At 52.1% G+C, this 27,576-nt stretch overlaps 1 protein-coding gene across 6 annotated transcripts in view; it reads right to left on the minus strand.

Annotated features, from left to right (window-relative positions):
* TNRC6A (trinucleotide repeat containing adaptor 6A) overlaps nucleotides 1-27,576 on the minus strand; it is a 62,517-nt gene that overhangs the window by 29,475 nt on the left and 5,466 nt on the right. For 2 of the 6 annotated variants that reach the window (XM_030957834.1, XM_030957831.1), the window contains exons 1-5: nucleotides 12,616-12,763; nucleotides 11,887-11,934; nucleotides 9,607-9,642; nucleotides 3,658-3,748; nucleotides 2,511-2,532 (exon numbers count right to left, since the gene is read on the minus strand). In XM_030957834.1, the coding sequence (XP_030813694.1) occupies nucleotides 2,511-2,532; nucleotides 3,658-3,748; nucleotides 9,607-9,642; nucleotides 11,887-11,934; nucleotides 12,616-12,620 (202 nt within the window). In that variant the 5' untranslated portion in view covers nucleotides 12,621-12,763. Of the gene's footprint in view, nucleotides 1-2,510; nucleotides 2,533-3,657; nucleotides 3,749-9,606; nucleotides 9,643-11,886; nucleotides 12,198-12,615; nucleotides 12,764-27,576 lie in introns of those variants that run through there. The other 4 variants (XM_030957833.1, XM_030957830.1, XM_030957829.1 and 1 more) reach the window with 3 other exon arrangements.

The raw sequence follows: 27,576 nt of genomic DNA on the forward strand, positions 1-27,576 counted from the left end.
AATCCCTGAAATCTGCAGGAATGCCACATGTGCATTTTTGACTGCAATACTATGGTATTAAACTGCTGCTGGTACCAGAAACGTTGTTGTTAGCATCTTTCTCATTACTTTAATTCCCAGTCCTGAACAGGAAAACCCCAGCTCCATGAACTTCCTTGGAAGGTTCCTGCCATTTTACAGGAAGGCTGGGACCTGCTTCAGCTGGTACAACAGCAATTTCTTCCTTAGATAAAACTACAGTTTGGAGCTGTCCAAACTACACTTAAAACCAAGAAATACCCTCCCTTCCCAGCCCCAGCACCTTAACCAGCCTCTTTTCTGAAAGAGGCACATAATTCTGAATTATTTAGAGATCCTATACTCTTGTATTTTATCTTCAGCTCATGCACAGAATAAATTATTTAAGACACTAACGTGATGGAAACTTGGAGACTAATGAAACATTAATTTGCATCCTGAACACAAGGAGGCAAATTGGTGAAACAAGGCAAGAGCCATGTGCAACACAAGCTTCAGATTTTGTTCCTATAGAAACTGTAGCAAAAAGTTGTGTATCTGCATCTCATGATATCTTTTCTTCCACAGCACCGCCAGTTTATGTTTCTCTGACAACTCTAAATCCCTGCTGAACTTTATAAAATACCCTTTAAATAATTCCAACATCATTAAGTTGAAACTTAACACTTCCATCAGCAAATGTTTCTCTCAAAGCAGAAAAATAATAATAATCAAAAAATGTTTAATTACTCTGTCCTTCAGAAGAAAGACATTTTCATTCCATGTGAAGATTCCCGCTGGGGAGCCTCCCAAGCAGAATTCCTGCCCTCCTGCTCCATGCTATTTTTAGCCCTTTGCTTGTGATGCCAGCGCAGCCCAAGCACACGGGTCAAATGGGCACACCAAGTGCTCCTTATTATACAGCAAAGTGTTCTTCACTGGCTTTCCTTCTTCACTGTCTGCTCAGACATGTTCTGTCACTCCAGAACAAACCCAGACATCTTCATAATTCTGTAAATCTGGTCTATGATCCCGGAAGCCTTATGGCAGGAGTGTACAGAACAAAACCAACCCTTAGCCTGTATTCAAGCACAATTCCATGCACTGCTTGAAAAAGGGCATGCTAAAGAACAAATGAAGAGTATTTATTAATTATAATAGTTTTCCAGCAATTTTATTTAATTTGTTTTATTTTAAATTGCTGTCCTGTGCCCAAAGACAAACCTGGAACTCCCAGTGGATTGCAGTGGGACCCCTGGGCAGCCAGATGCAGCTCAGAGGATGGAGGGGCACACACACAGCAGCTTCCATTGCTGCCAGCAGCTCCAGGAATGCTGCACAGCCTCCTGCAGCTCCCTCTGCCTCCAGCAATCCCTTTTCCAAAGCAACCCCTCAGCCTCCCCATCAGCAGGCAGCACAACGTCCCAGTCCCAGCAGCACAGCTGCCCTCAGGAGCTCTCTCCCCTCATCCTCCCACACCACAAACCCATGGCTCCTCCTCAGTCCAGGTACTTTCCCATTGAAGCACACCCACCAGAGTACCCCCTGCACCCAGAAATGCCAGGCCAGCCCTGGCAATGGTGCTGCAGAGCCCCAGGGCAGTGTCCCTGGGCACAGCCTGCCTGCTCCCCTCCCATCACCCACCCTGGGGATGGCTCTTGTGTCCCTGCCTGCTCCCAGCACTGCGTGCCCCCTGCCAGCCCCCTGCCCCCCAGCCCATCTCTTCCAGCACTTCTTGACTTTTCCAGCAGGATTCCATCTCTGCTAAGCAGGACTGGAGCATCAGCCACTGGCCCAGTAAATGTTACATTAAACCAGAGCTCCCAGAAAACTTCAGCAAGCACTGCACACGGCCGCCTCAGCAGTTACTGTGCACTTGCCAATGAGCAGGTGAGGAGCTCCAACTCAAGAGAAAGTGCAAAGAAGCTTTTTTACCCTTTTTAGAAGCTGGTTGGGATGCAGATCCATACAAACCCCACAAGCACCCAGAAAACCACAGTGAATATTGAAATTACAGCTCGTGGGTACTGGCACCCTGATCATTTTGCAGGGTGAGCCCCCCATACACAGGAGTAAAACTGGACACATTAATTACTTGTCCATCACATGCTCCCAATCCCAGCTGCACTCAGAATATCTGTAAATTAAGTTATTAAGTTTCCAACAGATCCATCCTACACACAGTTATTCTGAAGTGTTGGTGCACTTTTCAAACAAAGCAAAAAGGGGAAGGAAAAAAGCAAGCAGGGAAGGAACTTCAGGTGTTAGGTCTATGCCTGGTGCTCTGTAAGTAAATAAGAATGGAAAACAGGAAGATCAGCAACTCCAATCCCTGGGTAAACCCTTTGCTGTTACTCTCCTAGACTTCTGTGGTCACTTTGAGAAAGTGCAGCTGAAGTCTCAAGGGTCCCATTTATCCCATTGGGAGGAGATTTCAGGTGAAACATTTGATTCAACGTATTTTAAACCCCAGAACTAATACACAGAGTAGAACTAACTGTAAAGTAACTTACCTTTGATTTTTTGTTCAATGGCCTAGAAGAAGAAAAAAGAAGCGTCAGTGATTTTTGCAGATAAGAGAGAAACCACATGTACACATACCACTTCATAAAGCAACGCTAGCTTTTGACTTTCCTCTTTTTAAATGGTTTCAAGTTATTTAATTATCTACTTCAGAAGCCTCTCTCTAACCAACCCAGGCCTATTATTCCTTATGTTTGAAAAGCTGTTTAAATGTTATAGAAGACAAAATTAATTTGAAAGATAACTACATGAAACAGACCAAATTAAACTTGCAAATTAAGATGTTTTAAGCGAGTTAAAAACTGTGCCTGGAAGCAAAGAGCTGCTGCCACTTTTATTGCAGAACAGGGCAGGGAAGGGGGAGTGACCTGGAAATGGAAAAGAATAAGAGAGCAAATGCCAAAGCTTCAAGGCTTTCATTTGCAAGATGCAACGGGTTACACCTGTACTGCGGCCAAGATGAGAGATCTGTTTGAATACAAGTTTATCACAGGATAAAATGCCTTGCCTGTGCACACTCAGAGCTTCCTCTGGAGAGTTTGTACTCTGCCCCTGCCCAGCTGTGACCCAGCTCCTCAGCCTGGCACCGGCCCATGGACAGAGAAGGAGAACTCAGAACTTCCCAGAACATTTTTTGCTGTTTCTGATGACCTACAGCACCTGGAGAGATCCTGGAGAGCAAGGGGCACAGCCAGGGCTCCTGGCTGCCCTCTGTGCCAGGGCGCTGGTGCCCAGGAGAACACAGTGAATGTGTTTAGGCTGGGCTCTTGCAGACTCCATTGGGGTCTGGGAGGGTTTGCAGGCAAGGCTGTGGCTGTAAACCAAACCAGTCTGACCCTGGAGCCACAGCCAGCATCAGGCAATGGAACCAGAACTGCTGAGCAGGGTCACTCTGCTCCTCCGAAATGGACATGCACAATTGACCATCAAGAAATAGAAGGGTCACCCCAGATGAAAATTTAGTTTTGTAAGAAACTACACAGAGCCAGTTACAATGTTCAACATGTCAGTTACCTCTCAATAACTGACAGTACAGCTAAATTTAAAACATTACATTAATAAGAAAACACTTGTTTTTAGTAGTGATGAAACAAGTCACCTCCAAGCACAGGGGTTTCTTCTCAGTGCTCCACATACCTTTTTTTGAGCAGCTTCCTTCTTCTTCTTGTCTTCTTTTCTCTTTTTCCTTTCTTCCATCAACTGTTCTTCCTCTTCTTGCACTAAATCCCTGAACCACACAGTTTGTAATTAACTCTCCCAAAATACAATCTGTACACACTTAGATTCATTTTAGAACAATTATTTCACAGTGACATAAAGGAACTGGGGGATTTTGCCTCTAATTGGATCCTATTTCTGCAGGGACTGTCACTGTCAGGGCAAGCCACCAGTGACAGGACTTCCAGTGCAGACGTGGTGTCAAGCTACATGTAAGGAGCTCTTTCTCCCAAAGCTTACAATGAAGCTTGGACTTGAATTGGGTTCAAAAGCCAGCAAATTCAGTTGTTGTTTAATCTCCCCTGAACCGGAGTGCCTGAGCTGTGCACATGCCAGCCTGGAGTGCTCCTGCAGGCAGCCTAAGCCACACAGCCCTGTGCATGTGCCCCATGCCAAAGCCCCTCTGCAGGAACCACCCAGGGTGGGCAGGGGCAGAGCACAGCTGGCACAGCTGGCACAGAGCACAGCTGGCACAGCAGGGCCATTTCAGAGCTCCCTCTGCGAGAAACAAAACCGTAACTGGGCAAAAGCGAAACCAAAACTCGGGGCGGTAATTAACGACATTCCATACACAGCTTTTCTGCTCAAACCTGAGCAGCCACAGCACCGCCCAGCCTGTGCTGCTTAAAAACGGACTTCCAAAGGTTTTGGAGAAAGAGAACTAACCACGTCACTATGGGGCAGTGACTGCACGGTGTGTATCTGCCTGGAAACTGAGCTGGCTCTGTTTTAACCCCAAAGCACCCATAAACCTCCAGTTTTAAATAAGATAGTTTGATAGCCTGTCAGAAGCAATGCAAATTGAATGTATTAAACCACAAGACAGTCCACAGGTACTAAAACTTTCATTACTTTTCTAGATGTATAAACAACCAGTTAATTCTACTTTTAACTCAGCTCAAACCCCTTTCAAAGCAAGTGCAGGCATCAGCTGCCACTGACCAATTCTGGCTTTTGAGATTTTCTAATAACAGAAAGCAAGCAGCAGTTACTTCTTTAAGAAAGAAGGGCTTCTGATGCGCTAAGGTATGCAAAATAATTAGCCAGGAGTGTTATTTCTGAGACCCCGTGCACACTGCCAGAGGAATCACAACCATCAAGCACAACGTGGCTATTTTGCATTTTATCACAGCTCCATCAGCTGGCTGCAGATCCACAGAGGAGGATTCACTGCAAAAGCAATCTTGCATTTACAATTAGGTCTCAAAAATGATTTCATGGACAACTAAGAGGTCAGACACCTAACTGCAGAAACAATTCCAGCTGGCCAGTTCCATTTAGTGCAATCCCTCGTCCCTGTGCAAATGTGAGGCAATGATTAACCTGCAGTGACATCCGTGCATTACAAAGGTGACACTGCAGTCAGCTCTGCTCCTCTGTCACACCCTGAGCATTTGGAACCACGGGGATGCTGGTGATACTGACCCTCAGTTTGGGTTCCTTTGGGACAGGCTAAATTTTAACAGGCAATTTGAACTGAGAACAGCACCAGGTGTGGAACCAGCACAGAGGAAAGAGCTCCTAGAGATCCCAGCCCCTTCCTGCCAGTACCCAGCTCAGGCACAGCTCCTTCCACTCAGAGCAGAGCCCTGGTTTGCTCCTTGGGAACCCAGGGCTGGGCTGGGCCTGCTGGGTTACAGCAGCTGTAACAACCTGAGCAGCCACCAGCACTTGTTTTGTGTAACAAATTTCAGTCTGTCACATGCCAAAACTGCATTAACTGAAAAATCATTCTGCTTTTAGAAGAAAGCTGTAGCACATTCAACAGCAAGCAGAATGCAAAGTAGTATTTTCACAGGAAAAAAACCTCATCAATCCTGCTACAGTTAAATCAACACAATTACATTTCACTTTGGGAATACAGATGCTAACAACTAACATACCAATATCTCTGGAATATTCCACCACAGCATCACTGGGTTTTTGTCACATAGGAACAACAGAACTCCTAAATCCTGACAGAGTGTTAATTCAATTTTTATCTTTTCAAGACAACCAGATTTTAGATTACAATGCAAACTTAGGAGACATAAACCCCCCTACAATTAGGATCAGAAGTCTAGGTATTCCCTAGATAAAAACCATCCACCTATAGTTCATTATGAGTTTTTAAGAGTATTAATTACCACTATAACATCAAATCTCAGAGCAAAACTAACTCAGCTGGTACAACTAAGCAGCAACAGCAAAGCCCTTCCTGTCCCTGCCCTTCCCTGAAAACTTAACCCTTCAAGTAAGACAGGCCTATTCACCACTCTCATACACAAATTTAAACCGGAGACAAAAATTCACATTTGCCTCCTAAGTCGTCAGAGTCTCACGCAGGACACCTGAATTTCCCTTTCTGGCAGCTGGAAGCACGAGTGCCCTTTATTCTTCCCAGCACAGAAATGCAGGGCCCTCTCACCAGCCAGCAGGTGATGGGATTGATGCCTCTGGCTCCAGCCTCTGCTGGAACACAAAACAAGCTCCATTTCTGACACCGCTCCTTGAGGAGCAGAAGTGGAACGTGCCATTTCCCATTTATCCCCTGGACTCACAGCCCCCTGCTCCTGCAGACACACCAGCAACAGCTGCACAGGAACCACCACAGCAATCCAGGCTCGTGGAAACCACACAGAGCCAGAAAATGAACAGGTTCCTTTGCTGGGCTTTCCCCCGCACCTGGCAGCCTTAATCCATCCACCTTGAGTGGCCAAAATGAACAGATTCCTTTGCTGGGTTTCCCCCACACCTGGCAGCCTTAATCCAGGGACCTTGTGTGGCCAACATGAACAGGTTCCTTTGCTGGGCTTTCCTCTACACCTGTTAATCCATCCACCTTGTGTGGCCAACATGAACAGGTTCCTTTGCTGGGCTTCCCCCACACCTGGCAGCTTTAATCCAGAGACCTTGTGTGGCCAAAGTGCTCGCAGCAGCACGCTGCTCATCAGCTGGCCCAGGAAGAGCAGGGAGGGAGCATTCCAATGGTAAGGTGAATTTATAAACAGCTCTGTGGTTCCCCAGCACACATCCAGCCTCCAGCAGAGCACAGGCAATGTCCTTCTCCTCCTGGGTAACGGGATTAGCTCGCTCAAGGTTAAACGGCCTGAGCAGAAATGCAAACCATATTTTTCAATTTAGATCAAGTGAAAATAAAACACCCCGGCAATAAGAAATCCACATCGGAGACAGAACAAAGGCCTCCGGTTTCAACAGCTTAACTTGAAAGGTGCTTTATTTTCAAGTGAGGCAAAATGAAAATGGATCTTGATCTCAGGAGAGACTGCACATTTAATGGCTCTGAAGATGGGCAAGGAGAAGCTGCTGTTATCTGCATAAATTTAAGCAGACCGAGGGTCAGATAAATATTTACCGTTATTTATTTAACAGCAAATTTTTGTTCCAATTGTGTACCCCAGCACAATTCTTCTTTGTAGACAGAGGAAAAAAACCCAACAAACTACTAAAATGCTTTCCTCAATTAAGCTATTAAAAAACCCAAAAGAAACAAAACCAACTTTTTAGTCTTCTAAGACAGTTTATCAAGACAGCACAAGGCATTTTATTTTTGTATGGCCTGATTTGTTATTTGGCTTCTGAAGTCGAAAAAGCTGTCATGCTCTAACTGCAAACATTTCAGGTAATATTTGTATCAAAACGTGCTTTGCTTATTACTTTACTTCTTGGAAAAAAAAGTACTATTAATCTTTAATTTCTAAAGCTCCAGCTTAGCATTGTAAAAATACACAGGCTGAAACAGACATGGTTAACCTTTATTCTTATGTTGCAGAAGAGCAAAATCAAGTTCACCCGTATTTCCCCTGGCAGATAGGCTGAGGATGAAGTAATTAATGTTTGTGCAGCTTTGCTATCTTTGCTGTTACAGTTTATCTAAGTGTAACATGTTTTGCCACAATAAAATCAAAATTCTGTCCCCACACTGAGGAAATGATGGTCGCAAGAACTGTGAGCTCCCATCACTGGAGGGATGAACAGAGGTATGGAGCAAACACACAAGTAAGAATTAGAAGTGATTATACACAGCAGCTTCTGAAACCAGTGTAAAATTTCCAGTGATGGACATATGAAATTTTTATAAATAAATAAATCAATCCTTTCTACCATTTTCTTTTCTTCTAGTTATAAATTAACTTGCAGTGCTACAGGTGGAACACTGCCAGGTAGCTACAGGTAAGTATCAGGGATTGAAAGATGTTTAACAATTCTGCAAAGACAGCACCACGTGCTCAACCTACAGCTGATCTTCTACACAGACTTTGAAATGTTCCTGAGACTCATAAATCTTCTGTATTCTGACCTACAAGTTCCCTCATGTCTCAATTTTTTGAAAAGACACAATTACATAAAATTGCCAAGGAACGAGATTTCTCAGGTTCTCTAAAAACCAACAGCTAGCTTTCCTACTCACCAGCATTCTACAAAAATCAATTATAAAATGTGTATTTTGATTAAAATGGGATCCTACAATTCCTTTATCAATGCCATCCACAAACCAGCACACTACACCAAAGGAGCGCTTGGAGTTTATGAAATAGACACGAGTACTCTGAAGTTAACAAAATAATCCCAACAAACCCTGCCAGTGCCTCAGATGGAAAAGCTCTGGCACCTGAAGCCACCCAGCGTGTTCCTGGGAGCACTGAGAGCCTCAGGCAGTGAGAACAAAACAAACCCACTCATTTCCAGACGTGTGTGTGTGTGTGTTCTTTCCAGCTATTAACGGAGAGGAGAGGTGCTGCCAAGCTAAAAACTGGAAAAAAATACTTCAATGAATAATTAATTAGAAAATGTGTATCAGCTACTTTCTTTTTTGCTTTTAAATACCTCAGGTCTTTTAAATTTCCACCCTAAAAGGGAAGCGACAGAATCCTACCTACCACGTCTGCCACTGCCTGGGATCCACTCAGCTTTCCCATCTCCCTGACACAGAAACTGGCTCATCAGAACGATGCTCCCAAATACAAGGACTGCACATGGACCAGAGTTCTGGAATATTGGTGATGGTTTTGCCCTTGAGTTTCACCCAAGATGTTTGCTGCTACACAAGCAGACAAAAGACAGATGTCTTTCCCAAGAAGTTTATCATCCAGCTACACAGGACTCCAGCAGCAGCCATAAACAATCCCTATCTTCCTGTAACAAATGAGGAACCAGGAAGGCAGATTAAACTGCTCCTCCACAACCAGCAGCTCAAGCCCAGCACCAACCTGCCCCTCTCCAGGCTGCTGCAGTGCTGCTGCTGCAGAGGCAGCACTGCTGCACAGGGGCTGCTGCAACCCTGGAACACCAAAGGGGCCCCACGGGGACACCTGGCAGCCCTGCACAGCCTCAGAGGTGTGTGTGGAACAGAAAGGGATGTGTCACTTTACCCAAGTGTCTGTAAAGGTCCTGAAAGCATGAACAGAACGTTTTCTCTGCAATGAACTCTTCCCATTGCACAGCAGATATCTCTCCACATGAAGTTTATCAGGAAAAAGACCCACCCCCAGAAACCCAACAGAAAATCAAATGCTTACACATCAACAGAAACAACTACATTTCTCCCTGGTTTATATGTCTCTATCACTGGGCCAGCTCTATGTTTTCCCTGCAGCAGATAAGAAAAATATCACAGAAATATGGCAGTTATTATTACATGAAAGCATAAAAATCAGTTGTACAGCAGTAACTTTACAGAGCACATGGATGGAAGCTAGAGGTGAGAAGCTTGCTCTCCCAACACATGGCCAGCCTGCAACCAAGGTGGGCAGAATCACAGGTGAATGGAAGCAATGGAGACTCTTCCCTATGGCTTGCATGCTTGTGAAGCAACAGTCAAAGCCCTGAGTTTGGGAACATGATTGTCAATGTATTTCAGATATTTACCTTCTCTCAGTTCCACATAAATGAGGCAGGAAAGCCCTGTTTACCAAACAGAATCGAAAAGTTATTCCTTAAATCAGAAGAACTAAATGGTGATTTGTAGCAGTCCTGATTTTAACCAAATTTAACTCTTGGATTTCCCCAGTTAACAGCAGACACTCTTGTTGTGGCTGATCGGGTGACATTTAATTTGTAACGTGATGCCACAACAGAGTGTGGATGGATTTATTTGAATCACTGTCGCGAGTCATGCACTAAGCTGATTTTTGAGACCAGGAGTATTTGCACAGCACCAGGCATGTATGAATTTTAGAGAGAACACCGACCAAATGAGGATTCTTTTCCAAAAGGCCAGACAAGCCAAATGCTAATCCTGAGTGTAAAACAGGAATCACTCCACCGGGATAAGCAAGCTGCACTGAAAGCTGTAATACTTTTCCTATCACAAACCCACAGTCTAGGCCAATATTCCCAGCAAGATTAAAAAGTGTATTTGCTACCCATTAATTTATAAGCATAAACTCCAGAAGTGACTTCAGAACACAAAACAAAGCCAACATCCCGTGGAGTTCACACTGTGAAATCTGAGATTTCAGATTTCACAGGTCTATGTACCTTGCCAGGAAAGGATATTTGCTCTTTTACAGTTCGACTAGGTCGCTGCAAATTTAATAAGCCAGTAAATAATGACATTGGAGGAAGAACGAGGGCTATCTGCTGAGCTGTACCCCAGTAAAACAATTAATCAGGTCTATCCAGCGCAGGCATGCCGTGGTTTATCAGCTGTGTGCTCACACAACGAGAGCTCCCTGGCTAAACATAAACCAGCCGGGGCATTAATGTGAACTTCAAACCAGTTCTGAATCTTTTAAATGAATAAAACATACTGCTCTGTGTCAGAGAGACACGGGGACCCGTTCCATAGCAGAACTGACTCTCCAAGCACCGAATTTTGGAAGCGCGGTAGTTTCCTTTCACTTCCTCTCACTCTCAGCACTGCCGGCCAGCATGACAAGATCTCTGCTAAGGTCATAAAAATGCGAAGATCTCCTGACTTACTATAACTGGCACCAAGTAGTGCTCTGAACTCAGCACTCTGTCACTCTGAATAACAGTTCTGAGATCACTTCTGGCATGGCGACTGCAGCGAGTCCCTGAACTCTAAGGGGTTAACAGCAACGTGCCCAAGGTACCTCAGAGGTTCCCAGGCACCCCAATTATTCCCTGTATTTCAACAACAACCTGGGAGAAATCATTCACGCTTAAGTGTATTACCAAAATAAAATAAAAAAAAAAAAAACAAAAGGAAGACACGCACTGAGAGCAGGGGGAAGCAAAGCAGTTTTCAGTTTTCACAGTCCAATCACAGCTCACCCTGGAAGCTGGAGACTGCTCGGGCACAGGAGAGAAGGAAAAAAGCAGGGCACCAAACCTGAGATTCTATCTGCTACACTCAGGGTTTGGGCACATCTCAAATGGCCCCAGTGGAAATCCCTTTAACGGATCACTAGCAAAAGGCCTTTAAAGGTCTAACTGAAAAAGAACCCAAAAAGGAAGCAGGACAGAAGCTGAAAACAAAGAATGTAACCCATAGAGCGGATACTTGCGAGAAAGTCACCTGACCAAAACCAAACGGTGCAGAAGAAACAACTGCTTAAACACAAAAGCGATACACCTTAAGGCACAGAATTCTTCCCTCAACGTGACCCTGAACTCCCCAGTTAAGGAGTTAACTCCTCAGCCCATTCTGCTAAGCTCTCATTCTAAAAACTACACGTAAACAGGAAATTCACCAGCTAACTCTTCATGGCAAAAGAGGCAGAGCCAGTAGTTATATGGCAACATAGAATTTATTCCAGTTCTTGCCACAACTGTCTTGCCTCCAAGCAATATTTGGCTGAAGTGTATAAAAGAACCCCAAACCCTTCATTCATTTTTCAGTTATTGTTAGGTACTACAACTTAGTGCAGAAAAGTTATTTTTCTCTTCAAAAACCTCCCCTGTTAAAGAAACGGTATTAAACATCTGAAATTCTTAAACAACAACAACAACAAAAAAACAGCAAAAAAGGTGTTTAGTCTACAGAATTAACTAAGCCTGCAATAGACAGCGTTCAAACGCTGTCTATTTCCCCATGCAATAGACAGCGTTTTCAAATTCAGATTTTTTTTTATCCTTACAATTAACAAGAGATTAAAGCTCCCGATAAAGCCCACAACTACTCCTAGCCCTAGGCCACCTTTCCATCTGAATAGTGGGAGGGAATTTAAATGAGTCTCTTACCTGCTTAGTTTTCTTTCGACTTCTTTGGTAGCTTTAGCTTCCAATTCTCTGCAACAGAAAGTGGCATTGGTTTCCATGTCAACAGCAATGCAGCAGGAAAATAAAACCGGTGCGGGTCAGGATGCACCGGGAGCTCCAGGTGGGGTTGGTCAGGAGGGATGGGGAGCGCAGGGATCCCGGGGACCGGCGGCGGGGTCCCCCGGGCGGGCGAGCCGTGCCCGTGCCAGCCGTGCCCGTGCCAGCCCCGTGTGCCCCCGGCAGCATCCCTGTGCCCACACCGGCCACCGGAGCCCATCTGCATCCCGGCGCCCCGCACCCATCCCCGCGCCCTCCCCGCACTCCGCCGTCTCAAGGACTTTAAGGAAAACGATTCTGCTGCATCACTTCAGCCGCCAGCGCGCTTCGAGCGCGGCACCGGTTCGCTCCGTGCCGCACCGGTTCGCTCCGTGCGGCACCGGTTCGCTCCGTGCCGCTCCGGTTCGCTCCGTGCCGCACCGGCGGCCCCGGGCGCCGCCGGCCCCGCAGCGCCAACTCCGAGCCGGGGAGGGCACGGCTCGGCCCGGGCGGGGGGACCGGCACACACCGCTCCGGGCGGGCGCCGCGGCCCCTCCGGGCGGCCCCTCCGGCGGCGGCGCTGCCGCGGGAGCCCGATCCCGTCCGCCGCGGCTCCGCGGGGCTGCCCGCCGCCCGGCCCTTCCCCGCCCGGCCCGGCACCGCCCGCCCCGGTACCTCATGTATGTAAAGTGCTCGGAGTCCGTCCCGGAGGCTGCGGCGCGGGCCCGGCGCGGCCGGCGGCTCTAGGCGGGCTGAGCCCGGCGCTGCGGAGCGGGAGGGCCCGGCAGCTGCAGCCGCAGCTCCGCCGCCATTTCCTGCCGCCGCCGCCCGCCCGCCCCGCGCGCAGGAAGCGAACCCGCCCCGGCCGCGCTTCCGGGGCGCCCGCACGGGGGGAGCGGGGCCGGGAACGGGGGGAGCGGGAACGGGGGGGAACGGGAACGGGGGGGGAGGGGGGCGGGAACGGGGAGCGGGAACGGGGAACGGGGCCGGGGGTGGGGGAGCGGGAACGGGGGAACGGGAACGGGGGAGCGGGAACGGGGGAACGGGGCCGGGGTTGGGGGAGCGGGAACAGGGGAACGGGACAGGTACGGGGGAACGGGGAGATCGGGGCCGGGAGCTGGGGAACGGGAGCGGGAGCGGGATCTCGGCACGGGGGAGCGGGACAGGGACAGGGAGCGGGACCCCGAGCCCGTCCCGGGCCGCTCCTCGGGGCTGGGAGCACGGGAGCCTCGGGCCGGGTCCCGTTCGGGTCACGGAGTCACGGAATCATCATTTCGGCTGTGCCCGGGATGGATTGGATGCATGGATGGATATGGGATGGATTTCAGGGCAAGGTTCTTCCCCCCGAGGGTGCTGGCACTGCCCAGGCTCCCCAGGGATGGGCACGGCCCGAGGCTGCCAGAGCCCCAGGAGCCTTTGGGCAGCGCTGCCAGGGATGGACAGGGTGGGATTGCTGGGGTGTCCTCTGCACAGCCTGAAGTTGTGCTGGCTGATCCCTGCCGGTCCCTTCCAGCTCAGGAGATTCTGTGACCAAGGCTGGAAGAGACCTTTACGATCATCCAGTGCAGCCTTCCAGCAGCACTGCCGCCGTAACCCCTAAAACCCAAAACCCCGGTGCCAGCAAACACCTCGCAAACACTCCCAGGGATGGGCACTCCACCACCTCCCTGGGCAGCCCCTCCCAAAGCCTGACCACCTGAAAAGTGAACAAGCAATTTCTGATATCTAATCTGAACCTCCCGTGTCTCAGGTTAAGGCCGTGTCCTCTTGCTGTCCCTCTGCAGCGTGGTAGAGGAGATGAACCCCTCGTCGCTGCTGCCTCCTGGCTGGGGAGGGTGGGGAGCAGTGAGGTCCCACACACTGATGCAGCCTTTATCCCAGTGACACACAGCAGTTCCAGGCACCGTCTCATCAAGCACCTCAGCAGAACACAGTGGTTCCCCAGGCGATGCAGGACAAGGCACAGATGGACAGAACATCCATTTCCACGCGTTTCCCCATGTGGGGCAGTTCCCCCAGGGTGCTGCTGCTGTGCCAGCTCTATGCCGAGCTTGGGGCATCAGTAACTGGCAGATAAAAGGAGTTAATGTCTAAATAACCACACAGACATTGCTCTAAACCTCCCACTGACTCTGTTGGGTTGAGGGAGGGAATAGAAAAGTCTCCAGCACTGGGAAACTTGGTGAGAGATCGATGTATGTGAGCATGGAGCTTAATCCAAAACACACAGAGATACTTCAAATACAGCAAATGAAGAGTGAGGAGTACGTGAGCCACACTCTCTCACTGGATTAGGCTTCAGTAACAATATCACAGAAATTAGAAAAATCAAACCAGTCAAAGGACTGATAATGGATTGGAATAGAGAGCAGTAATGTCAGGAACACACAAAACTGAGAGTGAACAGGAATTCCCAGTAAATGGTTCTGCAGCTGACAAGCACTCCCATCAAGGTTTTGTTGCCATGGGGAAGTTCTTGCTCTCTCCTGACCCCAGCTGCACATTGGCACCAGCATTTTCCAGCCCAGTTTTTGGCCTTTGCCGTTCTCACCAATGCTGGTGAGAAAAGGAATGCTGTTTGATTCCTCTGTGAGACGAACGGGTGCCCTGGGCACAGGAGCCATTGTCCCTGGAAATCTGCTGCAGCACCCACTGTCCTTCTGCCAGCACGAGTGAAGCACAGAGATTTCCAGCTGAAGAAGATCCTCCAGCATGAGAGGCAAGGTTTATGACAAGGCAGAGTGGCCAGTGAGTGTATTTTTGTCCTTAGAGGCTCAGTAATGCAGAGTGCATTGCTGCAAGCCGAACAGGCACAGCCGTAAAGCGGCAGTTTGAAATCAGTTCCTCAGTGTCTCGTAACAACTTGTAAGTTAATTTGGTCTTGTTTATTTTTCTTCATATGAAAAAGTTTGGACTGTCATGTAATTGTGTGTAACTGAAAGCCATTATTTCCTGAAGAGTGACTCAGCTCTCTCTCACTGTTCCATTCACAGCAGCCCTGTTTCATGTCTCTTTGGAGGCACTACACGTGGTGTAGGAGGGCTGCTGTTAAGTCTGTCCTCAGTTGGGAAGGCTGATGAATTCATGTTAACTGTATTGTGCCACTGTCAATAAAATTCATAGTCAAGGTCTGCAGCTTGCTTTATTATTTTAGATTGTTCTCTGGTGTTATTTATGCACGTGCTCCTAGCAACTAGACCGCTGCAGCAGTGCCTTTCTTTCTGCATGAAAGTGCTGCAGCTGGGCCTACACCATGAGCACAGCCTCTGCAGGAACCACCCCTCCACTGCTTACCCCGTCATGTCCTCCTTGCATCACCTCATGATCTTACCCTCACAAGCAGCACTTTGCTCAGCTGAGTATGGAATTCACATATGAAATTCACACTGGTGAATTCCTAGAAGGACTAGCGAAATTCAGGAATCTTCAAATGGGAAGAATGTTTTCTTCTAGAAGAAGCAGCAGATTGAGCTTCACCCATGCAGAAGCCCATCATCCAAAGCAGTGGTACTGGCTGCTGGCTGGAAGCAGCACTCAGGTGTTAACTGCTCCTGGTCTTAGCCTTAATATGTGCTGAGTGTAGAGTTATTTGGGAATTGGGGTTCTGGGGGACCTTCTCTCCTGCTTACCACAGTTCTTTGGTTCGTTCTTCGTCCCTTGGTGCTCTCTGATGCTTGGATCTCTGGACTTCTTTGCCAAGGACCCAGATTCTGATTCTGCCAGCAAAGGGCCAGCAAAACATGTCTGTGCTTAAAATGGTGCTCGAAACCACCTGGCTTGGGAGCTGCTTCCAGCCTGAAGGGTAGATAAATCTGTGTAATCTTCCTATCTGTGTAAAGTCAGTGCTTCTCTTCCTCATGGGACCCCTGCCCCAGGACCCCTGCTCTCCTGGGTGGGAAGGAGCACTCTGGGCAGCGTGTGCAGGGAGGAGCCAGCTCGTGCCCCTGCGATGCTCCCTCCTCACCGTGGCACTGCTCTCCTGCCCTGTGTGGGTTTGCACGGCTCTGCAGCTCTCTGCTCACACATGGCATTAGAAATCAGGAATCATGGAAGCAGCTCCTCAAGGGCAACCAGCGGGCCCGCACTCAGGCAGCTGCCAGGGCTGGAGCTGTGCAGTTACACTTTCACCACTGGGCAAACATGCCCTCCTGGGCACTGATCCCCAAATACGCTCTCCCAGCAACAGCAGCCACCACCTGCACCCTGCCAGCCTGGCACACATCCCCATTCGCTTCTTAATTAGGATTTTCCTATCATCAGAGCGAGGGAATGAGCTGCAGGAGGCAGAGAAATGCACTGCCTGAAAACAGTTAAAGAGGAGCTGGCGCCATTTCAGCGTTCCCATCCCCTCCACCCTTCCCCTTCAGCTGCAGTTTGCTCTCAAGGCAAAGGAAGCCGACATGTTAGAAAATACTTTCTGCTTCATGTCTGGGGAAAACAGAGCTGGGGCTGTCTCAGGAGAAGCTCGGGCCTGGGGACGTGGAGAATTTGCCGTCAATAACTCGCAGCCGCTCGCTCCATTCAGCGTCGCCACACCGAGCGGAGCCGCTGTCACCGGCAAAACAGATTGTTTGCAAAATTGCTCTTGACTTAAATAATCTAAATGAGCTGATTTGACAGACAAGGGAAAACAGTCTCCTGGTCAATGTGGTGGCTCTGTGTTCCTCTGCAAGGAGGCTCCTTTCTTTTCCACTGTAGACGCTTTATTTAAGGATTTAAAAATAGCCCAGGCAACGGCAAGAGGTGGCAACATAAAGGTACTGAACAGGCAGCACTTCCTGATAAAACAACCCCTGCCCCAGAGCCTGTCAGTGCAGTCAGCTGGGCTGTGTGTTACAGGGAACATCTGGGGCTCTGAGGATCCTTAATTAGGAGAAAAACCCACAAATTACATAACTGGAAGTCGGTAGCAGAAAGCGTTGGGCTTGCCTTCCAATCAGCCCTGAAAGCAGCTGGAGACAGACCTGGAAGGGAGGAACAGCAGCCTGTGCTGAGGTGGGGCTTGCACAGTGGGGTTTGTTTCACGGGCTGCAGCAGCAGCAAACAGCCAAGGCGTCTGTGCCCGGGAGAACATTCCCTGCCTCTCCTCCAGGCCCCGCGCCTTGGCAGCGCTCAGGGCAGGGCAGAGCAGGCACTTGGGGTTATTAAATGAGGATTTAATCCTGCCCTTTAAATCAGCAAAAAATTTATCAAAGATGAAGGATTTCCCTGTGTTTTAAAGCCAGTCCAACTTGCATTCCCTGATCTGCCTGTGGGCAGGCTGCCAACTGCAAAATGGAATCGCTGAGCCTGGATTTCGCTCTGCATCCAGCCAATTACGGCAGCCTCGCGTCCCTGCTCGGGAGTGGTGCGGAACAAGAGACTGACAAGATCCAATCTTTATTTATTTACCAGGGCTGCATTGCACTGCCAAAGGGAATCACAGGCTGGGCTCACTGCAGCCCTCCCCAGGCCCCATGCTCCGCACTGCTCAGGTGCCAGTGAGTATGGCCCAGTGCAAACCCCTCGTGGGGGCTGCTGGGGGTGTCCCCAGCCCCCAAGGTGCCCTTGGAGATGCTGCCACAGCAGTGGGTCCAGCCCTGGGGCATCATCTGCCCTGTGGATGGCTCAGCCAACTTGCCCACGTGAAGTCTGCTGGCTCTGCACGTGCTGGACTCCCTTCCACAGCCATGGCTCTTTCTAGCTTTTTTCTAGGTTTCTGCTAATCAAAAATACAATTTAAAAAATAGAGGAGCATTTTTGTAGAGCCCCCAGAGCTACAAACCACCAGCCAGAAGACAGATGATGCATGCAGGGAGAAGTGCTTCCCCCCAGTTTGTGCCCCCCAGTCTCACTCAGCTGTTTGTGACGGCTCATGCAAACACTGCTGATCACGGAGGGAACCGCTTCCCCTGCCCTCAGCCCAGCTACACCCACGGCAGAGCTCACCCGTCCTCCGGGACTGATCTCGGCTGGCGAATTGGTGAGAGAGACGGGAGCCGCTTCTCCAGAGGAAACGCCAGAGCCCCGGCAGCGGAGCGGGAGCGCCCGGAGCCCGGGAGGGGCCGGTTCGGCAGGGCTGGGCAGGGACTGCGGCCGGGCACAGCTCACCGGCCCCGGGCACAGCTCACCGGCCCCGGGCGCAGCTCACCGGCCCCGGGCACAGCTCACCGGCCCCGGGCGCAGCTCACCGGCCCCGGGCACAGCTCACCGGCCCCGGGCACAGCTCACCTGGCCCTGGCTGCACCCCCTGCTCATGGCCGGGCACAGCTCACCTGTCCCAGGCTGAGCTCACCTGGCCCTGGCTGCACCCCCTGCTCTGTGCCCTGTCCTGCCCCAAGTCTGACAGCCCCCAGCCCTTCCTGACCAATGCTCATCAATCACCTCACTCACACCTGCCCTTTCTCAGCGCAGAGCCACATTAACAGATTTCACCTGTTTCTTTGCACTTCTCACTGAAATGGCACAAACAATCCCTGCTCTGTCGCAGACCAGCTCTTTTTGTGCCAGCAATATGCTCCGGTTTAGGCTTCAGAGAGCGATCAGTCTGCTGAGTTTCCTAATTATGGAGAATAAAATGGGGCCAGGACACGCTTTATCGAGCAGCACCACAGACCACAGCAAGAGCTCTGGCGCTTTTTGCCTCCTGGGACTGTCTCCAGGTGGGGAAGCGTCCTCATGCAAAGTCATGTCAGTGCTGCCAGGGTGGCTCCTCCAGCCACTGCCGTGCCTGAGCCACAGCTGGCACCTGCCCTGCTCTGTCTGTGGGACCCTGAACTCCTGAGACCCCAATGCTCCCAGTGATCCCAGCACTCCCTGAGCTCCCGATTCTCCCAGTGCTCCCAGTTGCAGGCACTGTAGTGCTGAGGTGGTTACATCTCACCACAACCATGCAGTGAATCACTGAGGACAGTGTCTGAGGTTCAGCACCATGAGAGGTCCCTCCTGTGAGACCCTGGAGATCAGCTCCTCGTGCCCGCTCCAGCTGCAGCCCTGCTGGGCACACTCAGCCTCAGTGATGTGGCCCAAGGCTGAAGGGGTTCCAGCCCCACCTGCCCCCAGAGCAGCAGGGCAGGACAAACTGCTGCACAAACTGCCCCCAGCTGCTGCCCAGGACGGGCTGCCCAGCTCCTGCTGCCCTCCCAGGCGCCTCTTTCAGGAGACAGCTTCTCCTGGAGACTTCTTGTTCTGGTCAAGGCTGGCATACAGCTGCTGCTTCTGCCCTTAACAAAGTATTCCCTGCTCTCCTGCTATCCTCTCATTTCCCTCCTGCCTCACTCCATGCTCTGAGGGCTGTAGGGATGCCCTGGGGAGCACCAGGACATTCACTGCCCCCTTTGTGTCCCTATGCCCTGGGGAAGATCCACAGGCACCCGAGTGCCTGCAAGCCAGAGCCCCACAACCCCTCAATAACAGACCCGTGGATGCATGCACATACCTGTGCATCCATGTCTGCACACCTGAGCAGATGTGTAACACCTTCCCTTGAACTCCCTGCCAGGATGGATATTACAATTAATGGATTGCACTGCCCAGCAAGCTGGCCCTGCCCTGCCTCTGGCACGGCTGGCAGTCACACAGGAGACAGGCAGCAAGCTGGCCAGGATCCCAGCTTTGGGCTGCCAGCTCCCTCCAAGCACTCTTTCCCTCTGGGGGCTGGAATCTTGACTCCTGTCTCAGTTCAGCAGGTCCGGCTGCCCCGAGCCTCGGGGACAGGGCTGTGCTGAAGATGGCACATCCGACCGTGCCAGGAGATGCCAGCTGTGCCTGGGGAGGGGGCAGGAGCAAAACGCCTGCCCCCGCTGGCTCTGCCCGTCCTGCTGCCCTCTGCCCGGCGCTGCGGCTCAGCTGGGGCAGCGCGGCTGGGGGAGGAAACGCCGCGTTCTCCCCCGGATTGGATCCCATGGATTTCTGAGCAGCTACCGCACCGATAAAACAAAGGCTGCTTTGAAATGGATGCCTGGCCTGGCCGGCTGCCAGCGCCAGGCGGGAGACAAAGGCTGGGAGCACAAACGCAGCGCTGGAAGCGGCGAGCCGAGGATGCTCTGCGGCAGGGAGAGCGCTGCGGTCGCCATGGAGACACGGCGGCCGAGGAGGGGGAAAGCACCGCGCTGGCACGGACTGGGAGCCCCGGGAGCCACGGGAGCCCTGGAGCTGAGAGGCACGGCAGGGAGAGAGCCCGAGCCCTGCAGAGACGCTGCACTGACCGGGACCTGGCCGGACAAGTGGCATGAATGGCATCTGCCAAGCAGACAGTGAAAATGAGGGGGGATCCAGGGGGGAATCCTCTTTCCCCCTTATTTCATCGTTGTAAAAGCTGTCTGGAGGGAAATATTGCTTTAATGAGTCCATACAGGGGGCACAAACCCCTGGGCTGGCCTGGGCAAGGACACAGACAGAGAAACCATCCCACACGTCCCCAGGATCTCAGATCACCTGCAGGGGGATGTGACAGTCCTGTGCAGAGTTATGTCATGGAGGACTGGTGATGTGAACATGATTTGTGAGCCTGGTGGGTCATTTATCCCTCAGGGAGCAGGAGCTGCTCCTGCCCTGTCCCAGTGGCTCTGTGTCCTGCCAGGATGCAGCTGAGGCAGTGGCCAGGGAGCTCCTGGGCTGCCCAGCGCGGGCTGCAGGAGCACCAGGGAGCTCCTGGGCTGCAGGAGCACCAGGGAGCTCCTGGGCTGCCCAGCGCGGGCTGCAGGAGCACCAGGGAGCTCCTGGGCTGCCCAGCATGAACACCCTGCCCTCCCTTCTGCCTGCCCACGGCCCACATGAGGCAGGAGCTGGTGCCAGGGCACTCTGCCCTGCTGTGGGGCACGGCAGGGCAGCCTGAGCTCACAGGCAGCTCCAGGGCAGCAGCCACCCCCAGAGCAGTGTCCTGGGCAGGGGTGAGCCCTGCGTGGCACCACAGCCTCTGCAGACCGCTCCAGCCCTGGTTCTTGGAAGGGAACAGGAAAGTCTGCCCCACATCCTTCCATAGAGCCCGAAGCCCCCGTGGCTGTGCAGAGCACACAGCGAGTGGGAAGCAAAGCATCGTGTTTTTCAGCCAAGGGAGACACTCAGGTGCTGCCACAGCGAGGGCTGTGCAAACAGCCAGAAAGAGAGATTAGACACAGCAGAGCTCACTGTCAGCACACACAAGTAATGAATGCAGGGTAAGAATCCCCAGGGAGGCACTTTTCTAATAAATGACACTTAGATCTATAGCTTTAACAGGTCGTCCCAAGCCATCACATTGTGAGTTAGGGAAAGGGAGCCCATAAGCTGCCCCCTCAGTTCTGGAGAGGGTCAGGGAGGCAGGAATACAGCTGTGAGGAAGGTGATGGGGGCGCTTTCTGTGCTTGCAGATTGACCACCAGAATTCCTTGTCGGCTTTACCACTGGTAAAAATCACCAGTGAGTTTCCTGTTTTCAGTACTGAGTTGTGAATGCTCCCCAAGCCAGCCCCACGGGCTCTGCAGCACGGGGAGGAGCAGGAACAAACCCCAGCAAGTGTGTGCCCAGGGCAGCTGTACTGAATCCCTCCTGGCACGCTGGCAGCGCCAGGTGCGTGTTTCTCCATGGAAGTCAAGCCCTGCTTCCCCTGCAGAGTGCTGGGGGTCCCCACCCATTCCAGGGGACGGCTGTGACAGCCACAGAGCCCTGTCCCCACCAAAGCAATTACCCAACACCTGCTCCTGCCCTCTCAGCAGCAGCAGCTTGTCATCAGCCATCCCTGGGACTCACTTGTTCTTGTGAGCGACTAAAACTTAATTTATCTTTTAATTAAAGCCAAAAAAATGCACTAATCTTTGATTTCTCTCTTTGCTTTGCAGGGGAAAAAAAGCCAGAAGGATAAAGGGAGAGGCAAGAGAGAAAAGGCTTTGAGACAAACACACACCAGCTCTGTTGGCTTTTATTTTATGTCTAGCCCTTTCCTTAAAAGAAATAATTACGTTTCAAAACCTCCTCTCCCTGTTCTGAGCACTGCCTCTTTCCACATTAATGCCATTTGCATGCGCCATCTCCTCCCACCCTTCAATAATTCAAACCTTCATTTTTTATTCACTCAGTTGTCAGATTCATTTATATATCATATCTCTATATTTAACACTGACTTTGCTCCCCTGCTTTTGTTTTTAAACAGGAACTAGATTTCCCTTCTAATTGAGCCACGCCTGGGGCAGGGCAGGCTGGGGGCTCAGCAGGTGCAGTGGGGTTGGAGGGGTGCTGAGCTCTCCTTTGGTGGCTGCAGCAGCGCTTGGCAGCCCCATGGCCAAGTCCTGCCCTCCATCAGCTCCAGGGAGCTCAAAGTGTGGCCTCCTCCCGTGTCCCCCTCTCCTCATCCTCCCCCCTCCTCATCCTCCTCATCCTCCCCTCCCCATCCTCCTGCCAGGCCCATGCAGGGAGCCAGGCTCATTCCCTGCCCTGGCCATGCCCAGGCTCCAGGCTTCCCCTCCAGTCGTGGCTGTGATTTGCCAGCTGTGCCTTCACTACCAGAGCCAGGCAAAGGTGAGATCGCTGCCAGCCCTGGCTGTGGCTGAGGGGCCGCAGCCCCACCGGGGCAGGAGTGTCCTGTGCACAGGGGTCCCTCGGCCACCTCTGCCCCAGCCCTGCTCAGAAACCGCGGGGAATCACCCAGTGAAGCTTCAGCTGACACTGGAGCCTCTCCTGGCCCCTGCTGCTGTCAGCGGCTGTGCCAGAGCGGGATCGGCCCCTCCTGCCCCCTGAGCAGGCTCTGCCCAGCACAGCCCCACCGCGAGGGGACAGCGGGGACACAGCCCTGCTGCTGCAGGACACCGGGGGCTGAGAAATAAACTCGTGTTTCAGGAGGAAATGGCTTTCGGTGCTCCCAGGAACACATTTGCAGCCCTGGATGGGAGGTTTCCGAGGGATTTTAGTTAGAATTGTCCCTCTCACCTGTCCCTGCTCGGTGGGAGGCGCAGCGGGACGGGCTCCAGCACCAGCTCCCCACTATAATGCTTAAATTAACGGGGAAGTTTTGGTAAATTGAAGAATAATTTTCTCTTGGGAACCGATCATTAAATTACAGCATACTAATGAAAATTTACAGCATCTGGAGGGAGGCTGGAGGGAGGGGCAGGGGGAGCAGTTTGGCGGTGTTTTCCCTTTTTTCCCGGCGGCAGCCAGAAGCGGGAGCTGCCACGGCCCAGCCAGAGGAGACGGACACATCCAGGGGCTTTGAAGGATGGCACCGAACACAGGGAAAGGTGCAGAAAGGCCAGAGCAGCCCCTGAGACCTCGAGAGAGAGGCGGCGGCGGGGGATGAGAGGATGAGATCCCTCCATCCTCCGTGTCAGCGCTGCGGGCTCGGCTGCTCCATCCTCCCTGCTCAGCTCGGCTCAGCTCCATCCTCCCTGCCCAGCTCCATCCTCCCTGCCCAGCTCCATCCTCCCTGCCCAGCTCCGTCCTCCATCCTCCCCGCTCAGCTCCATCCTCCCTGCCCAGCTCGGCTCCTCCATCCTCCCCGCTCAGCTCCATCCTCCCCGCTCAGCTCCATCCTCCCTGCCCAGCTCCATCCTCCCCGCTCAGCTCCATCCTCCCCGCTCAGCTCCATCCTCCCCTGCCCAGCTCCATCCTCCCCGCTCAGCTCCATCCTCCCTGCCCAGCTCGGCCCCCCGGCTCTGCTGGGGCTCTGCGGGCAGTGGGGTCGGTGCCCCCGCCGAGCCCATCGCCCTGGCAACGCTGCTCGGCAGCTGGGCAGGGAGCAGCAGCCGCGCTCGGCGGTGTTTTCCCAGTCCAACTCCATTTCCTCAGAGCCAGGAGGCTCGATAGCTCCGGAGGACAGAGGCAGGAGCTGCCTTTGGGGAGGGGGTGCTGGGGAGAGCTGTGTCTGGGGGGCTCAGAGTGAGGAAATGCAGATTTTTTATTGCTTTCACCGTATATAATTTAAATATCCAAACTACTCTGGAATTCATTGAATTATACATGAATTTCCCAGGCAGCGTTTTTGCAAATCTTGAAAGGCATTAATATTTTTTTCACTCCCTTCAAAACCTTGGCTAACCCTAAATTTATTTGTTTTTAAACTTTTAGGAATCCAGATCAATCTTGTCCAAAATCACCTTGAGGATGTCACCTACACTGCTGGGTGATCCCGGTGTTAGTGAGGGACATGTGTGATGTCTCAGTGCTTTATGGCAGTGTTTGGCTCAGGGTGAGAGATCCCCGAGCTGCCTCCCAGGAGCCTTTCCCGGCCCTATGAGCTCTCCGGGGAGCCAGCCAGAGGCTGGATGGGAAGCAGGGCCCGGCGCAGCCCTGTCTGCAACCTCTCCCTAGTTAGCTCGCTCCTCATTATCCTTCCCTACCCTTTTAATTTCTCTCGAAACTCAACCAGCTATTGCTGTTCAAACTGAAATAATTAATTGGAACAAAATTGCCACTGTAGGAGAAAAGAACGATTAAACCCATCCAGCGGACAATGGGGCAATCAGAGCCTAAGCAGCTAATTACAGGGATGCGGGATAATAACGGGGCCCTGGGCGAGCCGTGGGGCCGCATGAGCCGCAGGAGGCTCCGGGCTCCACTCAGCTCCAGGGTTAGCGAGGATGTAAACGCGGGAGGGAAAGGCCCTTGGGGAGGGAATTCCCCCGGCTGTGCTGGGGCAGCCGGAAAGGTACCACCACGGGGGGCACAGGGGTGCACAAGGTCCGGACCTCACACGCCAGCGTGGGCACACAGGGTCCGTGCACACGGGTGAGCACACAGTGTCCGTGTACCACACACGGGTGGGCACACAGTGTCCATGTACCCACACGGGTGGGCACACAGTGTCCGTGGCACAGGGGTGGGCACACAGGCGTGTACTACGGGGGGGGGTCCACGACTGGTGGGCACACAGTGTCCATGTACCACACACGGGTGGGCACACAGTGTCCATGTGCTGCAGCATGTACAGTCTGTGTACAGCCACCGTGGCTCCCTCCCTGCCCTCCCTGCACACATTAAAGCAACATTTAGCTCCTAGCCAGGGGCCTGGGACTTTCCTTAATAGAGACATTTTTCATCTCCCCAGCTCAGCGAGGGTGAGCTCACAGCGCTGTGAAATTGGCAGCGGTCACGGTGTGCACGGTGCTTCCCCAGGTACGGCACGGGGAGCTCCTGCTGCGCAGAGCACATAAATCCCTGACAGCTCCGAGTCTCTGCACTAGCAGCTCCTTTTCTGAAGGATTTCTGACTGTGGCTGGAGCTTCTAACAGCCCAAAGGGCTGCTGCATGCACTCAGAGGGGTTCTGATGCTGGGGAAGCCAGGACTGCTCCTCAGCCCTTGCTCTGCTTTTCCTGCCTCAGGGATAACGTGGTGATGGGGAAATGGCAGCTCAGGGTCTGTGAGATCAGTGGGAGGACAGGGCAGTTCCCACCACCAGCACAGGGGTTTGTGTGACTGCCAGGCCTAAGTGGCGTGGAAGACACAAACCATCAAAATCACACTCGTGACAAGGAGGGCCAAAAAAGGCAGAGTGAACCCAGCACACATGCAAGCACAGAGCAACCATGTGGAAGAGTGAGCAGCTGCCTTACTGTTCCCAGTCTTCTGGCACCGGAGGGTGGGACACTCGTCTTGGCATTTAAAGGGTGACGGCTCTGCTCTGACCTTCATGGAGACAAAGGACAGAGAGGGTTCAGCCCCCCCGCAGGCGGGGCCGCAGGGACAAGGACAGGAGCATCCCCACGGGAAGCCCAGCAGAGCTGGGCTCTGCAGGCTGCACCACGCCTGCCAGGCTCAGGGGATGCTGGGCTGGGCACCACACTGCCCAGGCGCTGCTGCTGGCTGTGGCACAGGGGGACACAGCTCAGGCTGCCAGGGACGCTGAAGCCCTGACACTGGGTAAATGGGCCTGGCAAGCTGAGGAGGCTTCTGCCAAAAAAAAAGGTTTTCTATGAATATTTTCACACTGTGGCTAATCTGCAAACGCTGTGCTCTGTGTCCACCCTGCAGACTGTAGCAGCTATTGGGATACCACTTGGGATGGGGTCCAGCCCTCCTGTGCCCCTGTGGGTGCTGTACCCTGGCTGGATGGGGCCATGCTCAGCACAGCACAGACTCTGCACTCTGAGCTTGCAAAAGAAAATGGGATGGGTTACAGGAACACTTTGTGGATCCACTTTTCAGAAGTTCAGTGAGAACAGACGAGTCTCTGCAATGTAAGTGTAACCCACCCCTGCAGTGCTAAACACGAGGGGCTGGGTGGCATCTTGTGGTCCCTCTGGCATTGCCCATGCCCCTGGACCAGCTGCCCAGCCAGAGGCAGCTCCCTGCAGCCCCGTGGCTCCCCGGCATGCAAATTGCAATGTCAGGAATTGTATCTCCCCCTGAATGCTCTGAAGAGAAGGACTGAGACCAAGCGCAGATTTTGCTGCCTGCTCCCCCTTCCAGCCACCTCCACCTGAGAACAAACAGCCTCAGCACAGGCCTGCAGCCCTGCCTGCACAGCCCAATTAATCACACTGCTCTACACACAGGAAAATGTATTGGCATAATTAATAACACAAGGCATCTCTATTGGCCTCTGTGGCACAGCAAATCATGAGGCAGCAACACTTGGACGTGTTGACCTGGGTATCATAAATAATCCATCAAACCATCCCTGCCTGCTCGGGTCTGGGGAGACACGAGAGATACAAAAAAATAATTAAACAAAAGCGAGATGGACTACACTGGTACCCCATTAATCACTCCCAGTGCTGTGAGGATGGGACCCCCAGTTTTGCCCTTTTCTCTGCAGAGGTTTTGGTATGTTGTGGGCCTGGAAGGGCACCTTCTTCAGAGAGGTCCCCAGACATTCCCGAGATCCCCGGAGAAATTCCGGTGACTTTCTCTTTCATTGCTAATGTCAGCTGGTGAGAGACTGGTGTGTGTTCAGTGGGAACCCTTCGAGGGGCAGGATCAGGTGAGGGATGAGGATGCAGCTGGCTATTAACTGAAACTGGATTTAGCATCCCATTGGGGAGATGTGAGTGAGCTCAGGAGCTGGGCCCCAAGGCTGTACCTGGGCTTAGGGGCTTCCATTGAAGCTTCACCTACTAAATTAGTTTAATCATGTCTGTCATTAGTCATCTTTGTGGAGTCCTCATTTGGAGGCCATTTAAAGGGGATTAGAGGAAATCTCTGCTCTTTATTCCTCTACAGTAGTGATTAACTCTCTGGACTCTCACAGCATTTTCATATTGATGGAAATGAACTCATAACCACAAAATCCAACGCCTCCACCTTGGAGCAGGACTCAGAGTCTGCGCTGGGGGAGGAATTGCTGGGATAACACCTGGGGTGCTCATCTGTGCTCAGGGCTGAGCATGAGAGGCTGGGAGGAGCTGCAGGGCAGTTCAGCACTGTAAATGCTGTTGGGTAAGGTCTGGCATCCCGGGAGGGGAGCACCAGGTCCCTGGAAATAATTTAATTCAGGAGAGACCTGACTGCAGGCACTCCAAAATCATGGAACTCCGCGAAATACACAGAGGAAAGCTTTGGCTGGAGATGCAATTGGTGTTGTTCCAACACGTGGGAAGTCCTGCAGAGGAATCCTCTCCCCGAGGAGCGACTCGGCTCCCCAGAGGCCCCCGCCGGCACGCAGGGCACTGAATAAACATTTCCTAATCCAAACCCATTCAAAACCACCTGTTGGGCCGCGCCAGCAGCTGGCAGCTCCCCACGGC

The sequence above is a fragment of the Camarhynchus parvulus genome, chromosome 14, assembly GCF_901933205.1.
Source record: "Camarhynchus parvulus chromosome 14, STF_HiC, whole genome shotgun sequence".
NCBI classification, from domain to species: Eukaryota; Metazoa; Chordata; class Aves; order Passeriformes; family Thraupidae; genus Camarhynchus; species Camarhynchus parvulus.